The sequence below is a fragment of the Choloepus didactylus genome, chromosome 5 (assembly GCF_015220235.1).
Source record: "Choloepus didactylus isolate mChoDid1 chromosome 5, mChoDid1.pri, whole genome shotgun sequence".
Lineage (NCBI taxonomy): Eukaryota > Metazoa > Chordata > Mammalia > Pilosa > Megalonychidae > Choloepus > Choloepus didactylus.
In genome coordinates this window covers 93,330,116-93,350,798 of record NC_051311.1, presented here as the reverse complement: position 1 = coordinate 93,350,798, position 20,683 = coordinate 93,330,116, and the positions used below count along the sequence as shown (strand labels likewise).

The 20,683-nt window shown below is 35.2% G+C and overlaps 1 protein-coding gene across 7 annotated transcripts in view; it reads right to left on the bottom strand.

Annotated features, from left to right (window-relative positions):
• PHTF2 (putative homeodomain transcription factor 2) overlaps positions 1–20,683 on the bottom strand; it is a 136,824-nt gene that overhangs the window by 62,028 nt on the left and 54,113 nt on the right. For 5 of the 7 annotated variants that reach the window (XM_037836503.1, XM_037836504.1, XM_037836502.1 and 2 more), the window contains 3 exons: positions 10,301–10,357; positions 4,986–5,055; positions 4,247–4,405 (listed from right to left, as the gene is read on the bottom strand). In XM_037836503.1, coding sequence (XP_037692431.1) covers positions 4,247–4,405; positions 4,986–5,055; positions 10,301–10,357 — 286 coding nt within the window. Of the gene's footprint in view, positions 1–4,246; positions 4,406–4,985; positions 5,056–10,300; positions 10,358–20,683 lie in introns of those variants that run through there. The other 2 variants (XM_037836505.1, XM_037836507.1) reach the window with 2 other exon arrangements.

The following is a 20,683-nucleotide window of genomic DNA, read 5'->3' as shown; positions in this document are numbered from 1 at the left end:
TTCTTAGCACCACTTCTGAAGGGAGCAGAATAACCCTCATGCACATACAGGGAGCTTTATGTCTGGCCCAGTCCATCTTGTGGCAGCCTCAGGACTGAAGAAGGAAACTCCCAGAACTAGCCCTGTATGTAGAAGGTGGCTCTTGGAACTCTTCAAAATGCTGTGGGAGAGCAATCAAGTTGTACTGCCTGGGGCAAGAGATTGCTGGTTGTAGGGTATACAGTGCAGTGCCTGGGACCATGAGGGAATTGTTTCCTAGCAAAGAGGGAACATTCAGAACAGTGTAAACTGGGGACTTTCTAGGGTCACACACATGGCCCAAAACAAGACACGTGTGCAGAAAGGGTCAGGTAGGCCTCTATGCTTTGGCCTGAAACCATTCTCTAAACTGAACCATTCAGGATAAGCCCTGAAGGAGAGTACTCCACAGGTCAATCAGCAAAGACTGGGAAAAGTCTTCTCTTTTTTCCTTCTTTTTTTTTTTGTTAGCTCCTGGCAATCAACGAAAGTTCTGTCGTAGTACTTGCTGGATACAGGCTTAAGGAACAGATGCCTCAGAGTCTAAATTCCAGAAATAACAAACTAAAATACCAAAATGCCTAGGTTTCAACCAAAGGATCCAAAACATACAAAGAAACAGGAAGTGATGGTCTAGGCAAAGGAGAAGATTAAAGCATTAGAAATCATCAAAGAGGAGGACCAGACCTGGGACAAACCATAGAGAGACTTTTTAAAAATGGTCCTAAAAATGTTCAAAAAGCTAAAGGAAAACAAGGACAAAGAACTAAAGGAAATCGGGAAAACAACAGATGAACACAAAGAGAATATCAACAGAGAGATGAAAATTATGAAAATGAACCAAATAGAGCTGAAGACTAGTAAAAGAAATTACAAATTCCCTAAAGGGCTTCTGCAGCAGATTGGAGCTGGCTAAACAAAGAATCAGCGAACATGAAGATAAGATGATTGAAACCATCCAGTCTGAGGAACAGAAAGAAGAATGAATGAACAAAAGTGAACAGAGCCTGAGGAACCTGTAGTACCCCTTCAAGTATACCCCTATATGTATTGTGGGAGTCCCAGAAGGAGAAGAGAAAGGAAATATTCAAAGAAATAATGGCTGGAGACTTCCCAAATATAGCTAAAGACATGAATATACACATCCAAGAAGCTCAAAAAACTCTAAACAGGATAAAGCAAAGAGGCCCAAACCATGACAATCAAGCTGTCAGATGCCAAAGATAAAGAGAGAATTCTGAAAGCCATGAGAGAGAAGCAATGTGTCACATACAAGGAAGCCTCAATAAGACTAAGTGCTGATTTCTCATCAGAAACCATGGAAAAAACAAAAAGGAGTGGGATGACATAAAGTGCTGAAATAAAAATGTCAACCAAGAATTTTAAATCTGGCAAAACTGTCTTTCAAAAATGAGGAAGAGATTAGACATTCCAAGATAAATAAAAGTTGAAGGAGTTTGTCACCATTAGACTGGTCCTACAAGAAATGCTAAAGAGTGTTCTGCAGGTTGAAAGAACAATAGACAATAGACTGAAGCTGCATAAAGAAAATGAAGCAAAAAAAGGTCTCCATTAAGGGTAACAACATAGGGTAAATGTAAATGCCAGTACTATTGTATCTTTGGTTTGTAACACCAAGCTTTACTTCCTACAGAATTCAAAAGACAAATGCATAAAATATAATGATAAATAAGTGGTTTGTGACTCTCATATATAACATGTACTTTGTGACAAAAATTATATAAAGGTGGGGGGATGGAGGGGTACAGGAACATAGTTGGCGAATGCTACTGAAGTTATGTTGGCATCAAAGCAAACAAAAGTGTTATGGATTTAGGAAGTTAAGTTTACTATCTATAGTAACTACAAGGAAAATATCAGCGATACATAAACTCAGAGAAAGAAATTAGAGTACAGGTTGTCAGGAGTGGAGGGCAGGGGGAATGGGTAGCTAATGCACAATAGATGTAAGGTTTCTGTCTGGGGAGATGGGGAAGTTTTAGCAATGGAAGGTGGTGAGGTTACCACAATAGTCTAAATATGAGTATTGGTATGCTTGGGAGTGGCTATGAGAGGAAAGTTTATGTTGCATACATGTGTTCATGATTGAAAAAAAAAAATGAGCTACTAAAGAGACAATGATAATTAAATGAAATAGATGATCCTGGACAGGATCTAATAATGGAGGAGACAAAGTCCTGAAAAGATATTTTTGGGACATATGATAAAATTGAAATATAGAGAAAAAACTTTATATCAATGTTAGATTTCTTGAACTTGGTAACTGCACTTAAGGTGGTTTCATAAGTGAATATCCTTGTTCTTGGGAAATGTACACGGCAACATTAAGTGTTCAAGGAGCATGATATATACAAACCACACTTGAGTGTTCAGAAAATGGACTGTTAAATAGACAGATGGATAGACAGATGTATTGATAGATTGATGGATAAACAGTATTATATGGCAAATGTAGCAAGATGCTAAAATAGTATATCTGGTTATATGGGGGGATAGGGGTATGTTGGAGTTCTATATAGGGTTTGCATTACTTTTGTAACTGTCCTGCAAGTTGAAAGTATTTTGAAATAAAAAGCGAAAAAAAAAAAAAAAAAGGGAAAATGGACAGAAGGTAGAAGAAGTTGCAACTGTTGGAAAGGTTACAAAGAAACTGGAACTCTGGTCCTTGTTGGGAATATTAAATGGTGCAGCCACTGGAAGGCAATATGGAGTTCCTCAAAAAGTTAAATATAGAATTACCACATAACCCAGCAATTACACTTCTAGGTATATAACCAAAGAAAGTGAAAACAAGGCCTCAACAGATAACTGTATACCAATGTTTATAGTGGTATTATTCAGAGGAGCCAAAAGGCAGAAACAATACAAATATCCATGGACAAATGAGTGGATAAACAAAATGGACATACAATGGAATATTATTTGATCATAAGAAAGAATGAAGTTATGAGATATGCTGCAGCATGGAAGAATCTTGAAAACATTATGCTTGGTGAAATAAGCAAGGCACATAAGGAAAATATTGTATAATGTTACTTACAAAAGATGACCAGATATAACAAATTTGCAGAGATAGAAAGTACATTAGAGGTTACCAGAGGATGGAGGGTGGGGAAGAGGAGTGTTTGTTTGGGGGGAGTGGGGGAAGTAATCATATGCATGACGTCAAAACAAAACACAAAAACATAGTCTGGAATTAACTGAAGAAGCTAAATGCCAAAATTTCTTTTGTTTTCTAGAGTAAAGACATAAAAAAGGAAAAAAAAAAACAAAGAAGAAGATATATAAGGGCTCTTGGCAATCTGAGCAAAAAATATATGCTTTGGCTTAGAAGAAATAACTTTGTCTAAATGAAATTTTTATCCTATTATCATCTACTTAAACATACTGTCTTTCACTTAAGAGTTCTGTTTATAAAGCATACTTAAGAGTCATTCAGGATTGCAATCATGTTGAAAAAAAAAAAGTAACACATTAAAATGACCAAATAAAAACAGTTGCTTTGTTAGAGTGATGGAATGTCAGTCATTTCTTCTTCAGTCTTCCATTTCTGTTACGATTGCACTAGAATGCTGATGGTCTGGGAAGCAGCATAACAGAGTTGTTAAGCATGTGGCTCTGGAGTCATATTGCTTAGAGTTGAACCTGGGCTCTACCACACTTGGTAGCTATGTGACTTTGGGCCCTCAGGTCTTTTAGGTCTTATATCTGTAAGCAAGGCATAAATAATAGCAGGTATTAGGTTGTTCTGAAAATTAAATGAGAATCTGTGAAAAGCACTTACTAGTCTATGGTGTATAGAATTAAAATTTGGAATGAGGACAGCCTCAGAAAAGCACAGAAAAAAAAAATCCATGTCTTAGGTAGAAAAAATGAACTTGTACAGGCTCTATAAAAGAAGACCACTGTGTGTGGGGAGGTACATTTTGAAGAGGTTTTCTGTGTTTAGAAATTCTCAACTTCTATTTTTCTTTGTCATCCACAGAATCAAATTTTCATAAAACTATTGGAAAATAAATGCTTTGTCTTCTGAATCATTTCTAATACCAAATCAGTTTTGTGTCTTGTTAAATGAAATACCACAATAAATGTATTTTTTCATACTTGGTAATAGTATATTGTTTAAGACAAAGCCTTAGTAATCCTAAAAACATAACATCCTGAAAGTTAAAAGCAAAATTCTTTAAGTTCTATCACTTATTTATACCTTGAAGAAGATAAAGGACAAGAAGCCAGAAAAAGATGACCTTTGATGTTACTTGTAACCACCATCGGAAGAAAAAAGGAAAAAACACAACTCGAACAATTCCCTTTCTAGTCAGAGAAGTCCAAGGACTTTCAGGTTTTGCCTTAGCAAATGCAGACCCTGAAGAAAGTAAAATAAAATGACAGAGTACATTTAACATCCTTAGAGAAACAAATTCAACATTTGAAGAAAAACAAAAATGTATTTGTATTCTATACTATGCTATGAGTGAGAAACGTTCAATTTTGTGTAGCATACACTTTTAAAAACATTTTTCATGCTATCACATTAGCTCAGGTACTTTGAAAAAAAACCTGTTTTTAATGGAAATAATGGAAGAATTTCTCCCACATATTTTATAAATACAGGATAATGGTCAAATGTCAGTTCCAGTTAGGAATTACAAATTACCACTTCAGGTTTTTAACCGAGTCCTATAGTTTGCTAAGAAAACATGAGTTGCTATTTTTTTCTTACTTACTATTTCTTTGAATGATCTTTAGTGGGAGGAAAGACTAGTCAATGTTATTTAAATGCTTTCATTCTCTTTATTATCCATGTGCTTTTTAATACTATTCCAGTCTTCATTTAGGTTCACATTGCTTTTATTTTTACAAACACATATCATACCCATTATGAATTCTGTTTTCTTTAAGGTCAATTTCTAATTGCATTAAGCATTTATTTATCCAAGACTCACCTCTCACAAGATCAACATCTATGAGGTCAGGTTTCACATGCGCTGTTTTCTTTGGTTTATTCCTTAACCCCTATAATATATTAAAAGTAGTGTTGGAATTCAATATATGTATATTTTAAACCCAGGACAGTGGAAAAGAATCAACTTCTAGAGATTTCAATTTAAAATAAAATCTGTTAAGTAACATACTGGTCAAAAATATAAACATACATTTGCTGCAAATGGAACGTAACTATAGTATTGTAATAAATTTTATTAATTTCCAAAATTTTAGAGGTGGGTGTAACATGGAGGGCCTGTTTATTACTAAAAGTAAAATTCCAATACAAAGACTATGACTATCACGCAAATTTGGGTGTATAGCTTGAGACAGTCCAGGAGATTGTGTTGGCCCGATGGGCATAGCAGAGCTGATAGGACTGGCTGGGAGAGCATTGGGCCCTTGAGATGTGATAAAGAGGGTACTGCTGCAGAAAGCAGTGGATCATATTGCTGAAGACCAGACAGGGATGCAGACTTCTCAACAGATGCCAGCATGTAGGAGTGTTATCAGCTGAGACCCAGAAAAGATGATACACAACTCTGGGGTGTCAGTATGTTTACAAGCCAACCACTGACAGACAACTTTCTCTGAACTACAGTGCCACCTAAGCCCTTCAGAACTTAGATGTCATGCCCAGGAGAGGAGGGGAAGGCAGCAATTGTGAAATGAATTAATTTAAATTTGAATTATTAGACACTACTGACTCAGATTAAGTTCTGCCCATAGTGTACAGGGTGGGCATAGGGTAAAGATCCAAATTACTGAAAACAAACTATGGAAAAATAAACTAAATTTTATGACTTAAAAACATTGGGGTATATAGTAATAGGATGTTAGAACTGGAAGAGCTTGGGCTAAACTCAAGACCAAAGTCCTGAGAGTTGACACAGGTGTTTAGATGATTTATTATTCATTCGATCAAGTATCTGTGCAGTAAAGCCTTTCTTTGGTCATTATCCAAGTAACCATGATCCTTTCAAGTGATTAAGTACTATTTGCACTGAAAACAAGGAAAAGGACAGCATGTGGGCTCAGAACTGAGATATCTAAACTAAAATAATACCCTGAAATCAGGAAGCAATTAAACTTTGAACCCATTCAAAGAGTTTGCCCACCTGAAGTCGCAAACAACCCAGAGATAAAAAGTAAAAACAAAGAAAAGGAAAGGGTAAAAGTTGAAGTCATGACATTATATATCAGAATATTAATATTATTATCAAATATCAATACTAGTAATTATATATCTCTACTTCCTTTTCCATTTTAATGTTACTAAAAAGTGGCTGATGGATATAAATTCATTTATAAGATTTAGCAAGTTGGAAAGGCAATTCTAATAATACAAATTTTAACAAAAATTCATTAGTACAACACTATTTAGATCTGGTATGAGGTTTATTACAATAGGGATTTTACCTTTACAAGTGCCCCAAAGTTGAAAACAGTAACATGTTTGAATTTGTTTTTTAAACATTCTTTTTCTAACAATTTGAAATTTCTAACAGTTTGAAAATAACTTTATTGCTAATATTTTATGACAAATCCAAAGCTAATTTACTGAGACACCTAAAATTTTTATCAAGATTGTTTTAAGTACCAATAATACTTACAAGAGAAACACTAAATTGCCTTGATTTATGTAACTAGGTTGGTTCCTCAGCATGCTCATTTTACTTGACCTTGTTTACATGTGGTTCATTTCCTATTTTATATTTTATGAAAACACATTTATTTAGAACTTTATTGCAGAGCCAAGTATAATTGCCAGTTTTGATAAAACTTCCCCTTCAAGTTAGCCTATCAGAATATTTAAAGAGTTTTAAAAAAGGAAACAAAGAGGAATTTCACTGAAAAATCTTAAACTTAATGATTTCATTCACAAAAAGAAAGACATTAGTACTAAGATGTAAGCATTCATAAAATCTGATTTTAATTAAGTAGACATTTTAAGTTGGAAAAATTGAAATCGGCTTGGGGTAAACTACATTCACACAAAATAGCACAGCTTTTGGTACTAACTATAATTATGACCCTTCAAAAAGTTTAAGTGAACAAACAAAAAATGAAGAACCAAGTTTTTTAAAAAAGAAACAAGACTAAAAAAACAAACTACTGATTTATACACAGAATACCAGCAAGTAGAAACAATCAAGCACTATATATGCAATTACTCCTCAAGAAGCAAAATGATAAGATTCTTTATTGAATATACATTTAAACTTCTATAGCACATTCCTATAGTTCAATGACTGAACCAGTATGAAGTCCTGAATTATTTTTAATCTCTTAGTACACAGATAATGTTGAGTCAAAAAAGCTGAAAAGGGCGGCTTAACATTCAGAAAGTACTTCTGTTCAGTGATCTAGGCTTCCTGTGCATGGACTACTATAATATTTAGATGCCACCAAAGGACATACCCATCAGTTTCACTTTCTGGAAATCCTGTTTAGTCATCTGGGCCCCCTTTTTCCCTTCATAATTATTTAAAATAGCACAATTCTTTTTGTTGAAGCATAAAAACCCTCGTAGGTACAAAAACAGAGAAAAATTCCACAACATTTACTTTTAAGTTTTCAAGTTGAACAGAAAATGAAAATTTTCAGTTACAATTTCTAAAATGTTTAAGAAAAAATAATTTGCCACTTAGAAAAATTTTACACCTCAGCAATATCAATTACGGGTCTTTTAATTTTAAAAATTACATTTATTATTTAATAATTTAATAAATTATGTTTATTTTAAAGAAAATAAACACTTCCAAGAAATATATTTTCATGGCTTTCTTTAATTTCTTAAGTAGTCACTGACTGCTTTGCCACATAATGAGAGAATCAATTACAGAGAAGGACAAACAATTTATTTGGTACCATGTTCTCTAAACAAGAGGTACAGTATTTTTGTTCTTTAACAAATATAAACATCAATACACTAGTTATATAATTCTCTGCCTCCCCTAGAATAAATAAAAAATTATTTTCCCCTCTAAATAATTTGCCTCACTAGAAAGTTCAGCAAAGATGGTATGTGCTTTTCAGGTTTGCCAACAAACTGACCCCATTTATTCATAATAACAAGAGTGAGTTTAAATACTGTTTTCAGTTCTTCCTTTACTATTGCAAAGTAGTATCTTTAAAGGGAAACATGTTTCAGACAGAAGTTACAGGTCTTAGTCTTTCCTCTGTTCACTGCCAACACCACCAAGTAACAACTACCTAATGCAATACTTTCTCACACTAGCCTCTATTTAAGCAACAAAATAGTTCTTATAAAAATGAGGAAATTACATAACAAATGCAGTAATTTGTAATGAATGCTTTCCAAAAACTAAAAAAGTATTTCTGTATATAATTTTGGGAGTTTTAAATTTAAGAAACATCCAAAAATGCCTACTGGTAACACAACCTCTCAAGGTATTACCGTCCCCAGTCCAACAAGTTAAAGACTTTCTGTGATCTTAAGTCATTTAATTAGACCTTTCTGCAGCCCTTTATTTGCTTGACTATCCTGATCTTTCTTTATACTCTCTCCAGGCTATTTCCTCATGGATTTCCTCCTACTTCTCTTTCCTCCTTCACTTGCATTTCTTTCTTTGCCCACCCATTAAATTTTGGTGTTTCCCAATGTTCTGTTCTCAGCCATTTTCTCTCATCAGTCAATATAAATTCACTCACTCATATGGCTCATATATCTATATAATACATAGAATATATAACATATATAACACACATCTACATTTATACATACACACTATATACTGAGAATTCCCAAATTCTCTCTCAAGTACCCAACACTTTCAATGCCTACCAGAAATATCCACCTGGATATTTCTAAAACAGAATTCTAAATCTGCTCATCTTTTAGTATTTTTATTACATTCACTGTTTGTGGAACTGAACTGCTTCTTGAGTGAATTTGTTAAAATATAAATCTAATCAAGTTACTTCTACTCAAAATCCTTCTATGTCTCCCCCTTTGTTTTCCAGGTTCTGTCTAAACTCAGGTATGGCATTCAAGTCCCTTTGCGATGTACCTTAGGTTTTACTCCTAATTACTTCTTCCAAACAACCTATTACTAAATCAAATGCCTTAAGGGTTTTTGGATGAGGCATACTCCTTCCTTTAAACATATTTTTATATGCTCTTTATTCTGTCTAGAATGTCTACCCTAATTTGTCTGTCTGTCAAACTCAACTCATGAGTCACTTCCACTATGACGTCTTGCCTAAGCTTCCCAGGATGCCTCCATCTGTACTTGACTACAGAGACTAGCATATGTCTCTCTTAGTGAATTTATCTTATTTGTAATTACATAACCCACTTAAAAGGTATTATCTCTTTCTGTTAACTTTGTATTAACCCTTCATAAAAATAGTTTAAAAATTAAAATTCACAAATGGCAAAGAATCTTGATTTTTATTATATAACTCTGTAAGTTGTCTAAACACTAGCAGCTTTTTTTGATAGATTTTTAAATAACTATAGGCATTGGTTTTCAGTCTAATATAAACCCTTTTGTACCAAACAGAAAATGTCAAGGAACTAAAGTAACATTCTTTGGGCCCGGATTAAACATAGCTCGTGCAGAAACACACTGATTAGTACTATCTATGCAATTGAAAACTATAAATATAAATCTTATTACCAAAAAAAAAGAGTGATTGCTAAGAAACATAGCAAATTTAGCTTAAAAAGTTTTCATGCTAGCAAGGTAGGAAGCCTATAAGATTGCATGTTCAAGAAGAAACTACCTACTACAAAACATATTTTCATTAATGCCTTACTTCCATACATTCTTTTTAAAAGTGATCAACTTTTCAACAACTTTTTTGCATCCAAGTCATTCTGTTAGTAGCACCAAAAAGCAGATCTCAATGAAGCAGAGTAGCATTTGCAGAGGGTCACTCACACAGGAAAAATCCTAAAACACTTACCAATTTAATAAACTGTACAGAGTATTGACAGCATCAAAAGAGAGGAAAAGCAAACTAGAAGTATAAGGTGACAAGTGAAAGGGGAAAAAAGCTGACAAAAATAATCATTAGAAATTAAATTTTAAAAAACAGAAAGATGAAAGGCAAAAAAAAAAATTATCACAGGTAAAGTCATATGACTATGCCATCATAAAAAATTTATCTCTTTATTTAAAAGTGTGCATAGAATATATTAATTTATGCCTTAAAATCATATAGAAAAGCATTAAATAACAATGTGATTAATAATCAATTTATAAATCTTTGCTTCAGAATATACAAAATGAAATACATTTGTTACCTTGATTTCTCTTTGTTCAACAGATTTTTCCCATATTTGTTGGTCATATGCTCCAATCTATGAAAAATGAAAAGATAACACTTTAAATGACCATTGCTTGTACCCATCAAATAGACACAACTTTTTGCTTGAATTTCAAGGAACTCAGCATTCATTCAGCACAGATTAAATTTACTTCTGTCTCAGAATTCCATGATCAATATCGCACTGTAGTAGTTCTTAAAGTGTGGTTGCAGGATCAGCAGCATCACCAGTCACTTTGGAACATGTTAGAAATGCAAATTCTCAAGCCCACCCCAGTTACTGAATCAGAATTTTGGGAGTGGAGACCAACAACCTGAATTTGAATTTAAAATTCTTCTAAGGGATTCTGATGCACTACTTAAGTTTGAAAACTATTGCCCTAGGGAATCCTTTATTTTAAATGAATATGATTGCTACAATTATGGTATTTGAGAAAAAACTCCCAAGTAAGTGATAAATCCTTTATGGAGTTATTTTTTAAAAAGAAACTTACTAATTTTCTACAGCAAATAAAAATTCCTAAAACATGCAGAGCACAATTATGATTTAGATTAACATTTAAACTAGAAAACAAAGTTGTAAAAAGAAATCGCAAACACAGGGAAAGCAAAAAGATGTAGAATTCCTTCTAGCTACTACACTTAGATGCTGGATTGTTCTCAGAACTATATATGTTCACCTTGGGAGACTGAACAAACCATTCTTTATGGTTCCTACCCAAGTTCTCTGCTGTAGCTCACAGTGTCTCCAGTTTCTGCTAATTCCCTACATTTAACAGGACACTGAAATGGGTCAACAACCTACAATTATGATGGGATATTTTCATTATTTAGATTAACTGAAAATTAGAATTCTAAGAAATTCAAAATATTTCAGATAATAGCAATTGAGAGACTAAAGACAGAAACCAGCAATAGGCAGAGATTATCATAAGCAAATTCAGGAAAGAATATTTTCTGACATCATTCTACATATTACTTTTTTTTAAATTCAATTTTATTGAGACATATTCACATACAATACAATCATCCAAAATGTACCAATCAGTTGTTCACCGTACCATCATATAGTTGTGCATTCATCACCCCAATCTATTTTTTGAACATTCTCCTTGTATCAGAAAAAGTGAAAATAAAAATAAAAGTAAAGAAGAACATCCAAAACAACCCCCCCCCCATTTTTCATTTAGTTTTTTGTCCCCTTTTTCCTACTCATCCATCCATACAAAGGATAGAGGGAGTATGCTCCATAAGGCTTTCACAATCACATGTAACCTCTTGTAATCTACATTGCTATATAATCATCTTCAAGAGTCAAGGCTACTGGGTTGTGGTTTAATAGTTTCAGGTATTTACTTCCAGCTATTCCAATACATTAAAACCTAAAAAGGGTTATCTATATAATGCATAAGAATGCCCACCAGAGTGACCTCTTGACTCCACTTGGAATCTCTCAGACACCGAAACTTTATTTCGCTTCTTTTCTTATCCCCCTTTTGGTCAAGATGTTCTCAATCCCACGATGTTGGGTCCAGATTCATCCCCTGGAGTCATATCCTGCATTGCCAGGAGATTTACACGCCTGGGAGTCAGATCTCACATAGGGGAGAGGGCAGTGAGTTCACCTGCTGAGTTGACTCAGCTAGAGAGAGAGGGCCACATCTGAGCAACAAAGAGGTACTCAGGGGGAAACTCTTAGGAACAAATTATAAGCAGGTTTAGCCTCTCCTTTGCAGTTTCATAAGGGCAAGTCCCAAGATAGAGGGCTCCGCACATCAAACTGCCAGTCTTCAATATTTGTGAGAACAACACAGCAATCCAGGTGAGGAGGCCCAACACTTCTGCATTTCCCCCCAGCTCCTCAGGGAGGCTCTGCACATATATTTTTGTTCTCCGTCCAAATTATTTTGGGATGTGCCGCTATTTCACACTAACCTATGCAAACCTACCACGTCTCACTTCCCATTAAAAGTTCCATGTAATTATGGTATTTTAATGAACTATGCAAGTTAAATTGTTTAGGAAACATATATCTTGCACCAACTAAACATCTCTTCCCTTGGTCTCACACTAAGTATTGTCCTTTACCCTTTGGCCCAATTTGCCCTAGTCCTAACCACATCTGCTTCATTCATATCTCTACTTGAAGTCTGGATTCTTTTTCAGCTTTTTTAACAGTTGCTCTATGTGCTAATATTGACATTCATATATGCCGAGTTCTAGCTCTGAGTTTCAGGTATCACATAGATACCCAAAGTCCCAGGGATCGATCAGGTTATACACAAAGGGATCAGCATCTTAGAATCTGGAGACAGCCATTACAATTCAAGAAAAGATGTGACTGCTGTAAGAGCTTACAATCTAGGGACCGTTCCAATAAGCATTCCCCTGATAAGCTGTGCTCTAAGGTTCAATTCTGAATTTACACATTGCTGTTAGTCTATATTGGTGAGGCATTATAGTGTTTGCCTTTGTTTCTGGTGTAGTTCACTCAAAATACTGTCTACAGGTTCCATTCACCTCGTTGTGTGTCTCACAGCTTCACTCCTTCTCACAGAAGCTCAATATTTCATTGTATGCATGCACCACAGTTCACCATTCTGTTCCTCAGTCGATGTACCCTTAGGCCACCTCCACCCATTGCAAATCATGTATACTCGCTCCATAAACACCAGTGTGCCAATGTCCATTCATATCCCTGCTCTCAGATCTCCAAGTAAATGCCCCCTAACGAGGCTGCAGGACTTTACGGCACCCAAGTGCTTAGCCTCATGTGGAACCAACCCATTCCATTCTGCCTCCTAATCAACAGTAAATACATACATCTCCATGTTTTCTCCGGCACTTTTTTCCCTATTTATATTTTTCCATACAATTTTATAGAGCTATATTCACATACCATATAATTATCCACAGTATACAATCAGTTGTTCACAGTATCATCATACCATGTTGTGCATTTATCACCACAGTCAGCACTGGAACATACAGATTACTATGAAAAAAAAGGTTTTTTTAAACAAATAACAAAAAAATTAATAAAAAGAAAAATTAAATATCATACAATACAGCATAATAGTAGGGTCAGACAACACCACCACTACCAAGAATCCCATATCCCTTCCTTATATCCCCCTCTCATACTTATTTAGCTTTGGTATATTGCCTTTGTTACATTTAATGGAAGCATATTACAATGTTACTGTTGTCCATAGACTCCAGTTTGCTTTGATTATATTTTTTCCCCATTATGAACCCCTTTCCAACACTCTGCATGGTTGACATTCATTTCTTCTCCCACATGCAAGAACAGTTTTATATTTGTATAGTTAGTTACAATCATTGACCACCCCAGTTTTTGCTAAGTTAAAAAGTCCCACTCTTTATCTTCTATCTTTACCTCAGGTGTCATACATGATCCTAGCCCACCTCTTTCAGCTTTACTCATGGACATCTTTGTTCAGTGTAGTTACAATATTGTGCTACCATCACACAGTATTCTGCTATCAATTTCTGGGTCTATACAATCAAACCTGCTGAACATTCTGTAGTCCTTCAGCCTCAAATGCCCAATCTCTACCCACTTTCTATCTCCTGGTAGCCTGTGTTACCAGCTTTTAACTCTCCAAGTTTGCTCATTAATGTTAGTTCATATTAGTGAGACCATACAGCATTTGTCCTTTTGTTTCTGGCTAACTTCGCTCAACATTATGTCCTCATGATTCATCCATGTTATTATATGCCCGTGTCTTTGTTCTGTCTTACAGCTGTGTAATATTCCATTGTGTGTATGTACTACAGGTTGTTTATACATTGGTCCATTGATGGACATTTGGGATGTTTCCATCTCTTGGATATTGTGAATAATGCTGCGATAAAATCAGTTTACAAATGTCCGTTCGTGTCTTTACCTTCAGTTCCTCTGAGTATATACCTACTAATGGAATAGCTGGGTCATACAGCAAATCTATACTTAGCTTGCTGAGGAACCTCCACACTGTCTTCCAGAGTGGTTGCACGATGCGACATTCTAACAGTGAATAAGTGTGCCTCTTTCTCCACATCATCTCCAGCACTTGTAATTTTCTGTTCTTTGGATAATGGCCATTCTGGTAGGTATCTCATTGTGGTTTGGATTTGCATTTCCCTAATAGCCAGTGAAGTTGAATATTTTTTCATGTTTTTGAGCCATTTGTATTTCCTATTCAGAAAAGTGTCTGTCCATATCTCTTGACCATTTTTAAACTGGGTCGTTTGTTGTTCTGTTGCTAAGTTGTAGGACTGCTTTATATATTCAGGATATTAAACCCTTATTTGGCATGTGGTTTTCAAATATTGTCTCCCATTGTGTAGGCTGCCTTTTCACTTTTCTGACAAAGTCCTTTGATGTACAAAAATGTTTCATTTTGAGGACATCCCATTTGTCTATTTGTTCTTTGGTTGCTCGCACTTTGGGTGTAAGGTCTAGGAAACCATCTCCTATCACAAGTTCTTTAAGTTTGTTAATTAGTTCTGTGATTGCAGTTCTTCCTCCTGGTTCCCAGCAACGATGGCCCCTCCTCCCTTGGGATTGTGCCTGGCAGGGAGGGGTGCAGGCCCCTGGCCACAAGAACTTACAGATTTGGCTGATCTCAGCTGCTTCATGCGCTTATGAGTGTTGTATGACATGTTCAAACTCAATTTCCTCTGCGGTGTCAGGTCCACACAGTTCCTGCCTACCTACCAGCTGCCCCAGAGGAGTAACTAAAATCCATACCTCACCACGCCACCATCTTGTCCCCCACATTACTTTTTAACATTGCCTTCGGTCTCTATAAGGCAGGGTTATGAAGCATAACTCAGGAGGCAACAATCAGGTCATTAGTCCTAATGGTAGAGCTGACCTGCAGTGACCAGTTGCTCCTTATCCTCTTAAATTCTGAATTCAATAGAACAATCATCTTTCTCAAAATCAGAAAAGGTAAGAATGGGAACATAGATTCCACATGAGTTATTCAGAATAACTGGGCTTACTTGAATCAAAATTTATTTTTAAAATGTACAGCTACTTCAAATGTACATTGTAATTTTTAGTCATACAATGACCAAAAGTAATAAAGAATAGATACTATTTTAATGATTACTTTATAAATTGGTTATATTTTGTTGTCATATACAAAATAAAGCACTAAATTCCATTTTTTAAAAAAACTGTGTTTTTAAGTAAATACCTTATTTATTTCAAGGTGACTCAAGAATGTATCCACATGGAGGTACATGTCCACATGTCCCACAATTCTAAACTCAGGGAAAATAAAATAATGTCTATGCAATCTACTTCATCAGAAATGCATATCAGCACTTGGCATAACTAGGTTCAGTGCAACCCCAACATGGTACTTGTGCTTGTATGGTTGTATTGTCCCCTCAAACACCACGTTCTTTGATGAAATCTTGTGGGGACAGACGTATTAGCGTTGATTACGTTAGAATCTTTTGATTGAGTGTTTCCATGGAGATGTGACCCATCCAACTGTAGTTGATAACTCAGATTGGATTATTTCCATGGAGGTGTGGCCCCGCCCATTCAGCCTGGGTCTTGATTAAATCACTGGAGCCATATAAAAGAGCGGACAAACAGAAGGAACTCAGTGCTGCAGGTGAGAGACACATTTTGAAGACAGCCATCGAAAGCTGACACTGACATTTTGGAGAACGCCATTTTGAAACCCAACATAGGAGCAAAGGAAGAAGATGCCAGCCACGTGCCTTCCCAGCTCACAGAGGTTTTCTGGATGCCAATGGCCTTTCTCCAGTGATGCCTTACCTTGGACACTTAATGGCCTTAAAACTGTAACTCTGTAACCAAATAAACCCCCTTTATAAAAGCCAATCCATTTCTAGTATTTTGCATAATGACAGCACTAGCAAACTGTAACAGTACTCAATAGCCTCAGGTTTGAAAAGTTGCAGAAAGTCTAAAAAAAACCTGCAGTGAGGCAGTGGGTAAAAGTGGAAAAGCTTTTTGAAGGTGCAGGTACTTGTAAATAAAATCCAATCCTTAAAAAGGGTGGGAGTGGGGGAGTTATTCCTATAAAGATGGATTGTTTTACTGGAAGGTCAATTTTTTCAAAGATTTGATGTGTTAAGAGGAAGGACAACCTTACTGTAAAAGAATGTCTTGTGTGGTCTTAATTCTTAAAGCTAGAAAAGTGTCATTTTCAATTGATGAATTCTCCTTTGCAGCAGACTTGTTTGGAAAACATTACCAGAATGGGATCTTTAGTTACATAAGCAAATAGACTGCTTTCTTGGAGAAAACCATGTGGTTGCCTGTTAACCCACATACAGATGCTTAAGAGGAAGATGTTCAGATTCTGCTTAAAGTTGTATATGCCCTTAACAAATCACCCTTAAATATGAAGTCTAATGGAATCATTTCTGAAAACTGTCTGATTCTTGGGATATGAGTGTAGTATGTCTTTTTTCCAAGAGTAACCCAAAGGAAATTAGAAACATCATGAAATCAAAGTGGTGGCAGGATACCGGAAGTGACAGGGAAGGAATTTTAAGTACCCTTTCTGGCCCAAAGCCTCACTTTACTCCAGGCTGAAATTTGTCCAGACAAGCAGATCAGTACACCTGTGGCTGCCAAGCTTTCCCCCTGAATGAACAAGAATCCTATTGTCAATTACCATACAGCAAGAAAAGTAGTAGGACACAGACCAGGGAAGAAAAGAACCATCTTCTCAAGTCTTTGGGTCACAGGTCAAGAATAATTTGCAGAGCTATACTAACGAAATTTAAAAATAACTACTCCACAGGTTTTCCAAAGTTTCTATTTTCTATTTCATCTGACACACATATACTAGGCAAACTTTACTAAATCACCTAAACTTGATAGCTACATGTCACAGTACCCTATCCTATTCTTTGTTTTTTTTTTCACAATGTCCTATTTTAATTGACATATTGGCCAGTGTCTCTGCCCATTACACACACATACACACATATACACACACATAGAAGTCAGTTTGTGGAAGACAGACATTCAGGTGATTTTTATGATGACAGTCAAATGTGGAAGTTGAATCATTTAATGACCCAATAGAAACTCTGAATAATGATGATGTCAGACAAAAAAGGTATGGTCTGAGAACATGTCAAGAGCTAATAACTCTTTTCAATGTATAACTGTACCAAATTGTTTTACCAAATCTTTAACTCTTCTTAATCAGTCTTTTCTTAGAATTCTAAACAATATGAGAAAGGAAACCATAGAAGCTCTCTAACCCAATCATTAAAAATATTCCCCTAAAGAACTGTACAACACAATATAATTAGTGTGCTAACATTAATAGCATAAGTATCATAATATAGTTTCATGAATTGTAACAAAGGTACCATACTAATACAAAATATTAACAAAAGGGAATTGTGTGTGTATGTGTGTGGGGGGAATATACTTAAACTTTATACTTCCTGCATGATGTTTCTATAAACTTACAACTGATCCAACAAAAAAAAAATTATTCCCCTATAATTCTAGTGTTATGTGAGGGCTATCTGAAACAGTTAAATATTCAAAGTTAAGATATTCTAATTGGGGAAAGAAGTCTAAATCATGGAATAAATACTAATTATATGCAAAGAAACCTCTTTCCTTCAACTACCAATTATTTCTTCTGCTATCAATAATTATCAAAACCAAAGGATGTTACCACAGAAAAGTAAAGCTGAGTAAAAGGCAAATAAAAAAAAGAAAACTTTTAAAAAAAGGTTTAGAATCTTTGAGGCAGGGTGGTAGGGAAATGTGACTTTTCAAGGAAGAAAACAGATTTCTAGAATTCCATCTATTTTTCTTCAATCTAGTTTAAATATATTATAAATCTACCTACACTTTGACATTTGGGTCTTACTCTGTGACATTTGGGTCAAAACACCAAAGTTTGAAAACACATTCTCAACTGCAGAGACTAAAATCTATCTAAATATCAACGATTCCATTTATTATAAGTAATTAAGCTAAAGCCAGATTTAAATCTTCCCATATTCTATCAGGTTATGCATCATCTAAAACCACACCCTTCCTACATTAATCCTAAGATTAGGATTACACACTGTATTACAGGCCACATATACATAATCAAATCTTGAATCATGACCAAGTTCCTATTGCCTAGGGAAAGCCAGCTGATGACATAGTAAAGTGATGGATTATCCTGATTCCTCCCCTCTGTGCTTCAATCATCAAGTGATCAAAGCAGTTAACCTTCAGAGCAAGTGAGCCTTACTTGATGCAGTATAATTTCAGGGGCACCTCAAAAAACCCCACATGCCAAGACTCCATTTTTAATAAGGAAATAAATCTTCCATTTAAATATCAAAAAGCAAGTGTCTAGTTGATTCAACACTTGTCTCTCATTCACATTTAAGTGAAATCAGTAAATTAATAATCAAGTATAAATGACTGAAGGCTTGCTATACTCTCTGGGGGATTCTACGAGGCTATGTCTGTGTTACATGACCTCCTATCCCATTCTCCCACCCCTGCCATAGCTGAATGATCCAAAGCTAGACATCTATCTCAAGCTAAGACAACCAGATTCTCTCTCCATTCCATATGTGGTATGAACAGGAGAAACAGAGACAGATGGCTAATAGAACTGAATGAAATTAAAGTTCTCTAGAGAGAAGTTTCTAGAATATCTGCTGCTAAGGGGCCCAATGCAGCCCTAGTTTGCCTTTCCTTCCCAAGTCTTGACTATCTGCTGTTGGCACAGTTTACATGTGTAGTGAAAAGTAGAAGCAGAACACAGTGGTGTTTTTTCCTGGCCCAACCTAATGAGAACATCGCTGTCAATGTAAACTAACACCACTCTGCATAATGCATGAAGACTTTATTTTCCAACTTGCTGGTACATAGCAGTATGTTCTCAGTGGATTATTAATCAAGGTTTGGCTTGATTAATAACCTTTCCCAAGAAGTCACCGTGGCAAAGATAATTTAACTTCTGCTTTTCTATTTAACCCAAATTTGAATCATGAATTGTGAAGACCTGCTAGTCAGAAATAAAAGATCATTAGTTACTTTTATTAATCACATGAAAAGAATTCATATATACCTTACTTTATCAATCAAACAGATGCTCCAAAAACAAAAACAAAAACAAAAACAAAAACACTTTATCTAGGGAAAATATTAAACTGCTATTTAACAAATCGATTACATTAATTCCCAAGTGTTAAAGTTTTTAAAACCAAAACCATAAAATTTAACATCACTCAATTAATAATTATTTGGATTTTTCAATAAACTTGATTCCAACCATTATACCGTGAAAATTATTTTAAAAGCTATTACTTAAAAATAAATGGCTTGGTTAAAAAAATTAAGGATTCACTTCTTTAGCTTCTAATCAAAGAAGCACACTGAAAGACTGAATACAAAAGTTACTTGTCTTCATTTGATCCCCAAAAGTGTTGCTTGTGTTTTATATATCAAACTTAAAAAAACAACCTCCAAAAAACAGAAGAACTTCATCCCCCCCACACTGTCCAAGAAAAGGCATGCATCAACAACATGGGTCATAATTCTCTTGGTCAAATATGCAGTTACAAAAATTATATTTACTCAGTTAAATAACAGTGATCAAAATCAACCTAGTCAGTAAATATATAGGACTTCTAAAACACTAAGCAAATACATTTAAGCTAAAATAACAGATGTATTAACAAACAATAACAGATTTGCTGCTCCATGGTAGGTTGTGGTACAGGCAGGGAAGAGAAACAGAGCACAAATTTAAAGCTACTACCCAAATCACCTGAAAGCCCACAGTCAGGGAAAGGAAAGATAAAGAAGATACAGTATAGGCCAGATCTATTTGTACAGTTGGGAGTTGAATCACCAGCAGTAAAGAATGTAGATATGTAGCCAGACCAACTGGGTTTGAATTCTGGCTCTACAACTCATGAGCTTTGCGACTGAGGAAACTACTAGACTTCTCTGAACTTTAGCTTCTTCTGTTACAAAATCAGGATAATGGCAGTAATACCAATCTCACAGGTATTATGAGAATGTTGCTGTAAGGATTAAATTAGTCTATGAAGTATCTGGCATGGCATATAGTAAGTGCTCAATAAATAAATGTTTACCTGTTACATAACTACCATAATGAACATGACATAGTAAGCTCTGGGCCGACTACTTTATTTACATAATGTCATTTAAGCCTTATAACAATCCTTGGAAGCAGACACTATAATACCTATTTTAAAGAAGGTTAAACAGACTTTCAGAAGTTCAGTAACTTGCCCAAAGTCACCAGGAAGCAAATGACGGGACCAAATTCAAAGACAGGATATTCAACTCCAAGGG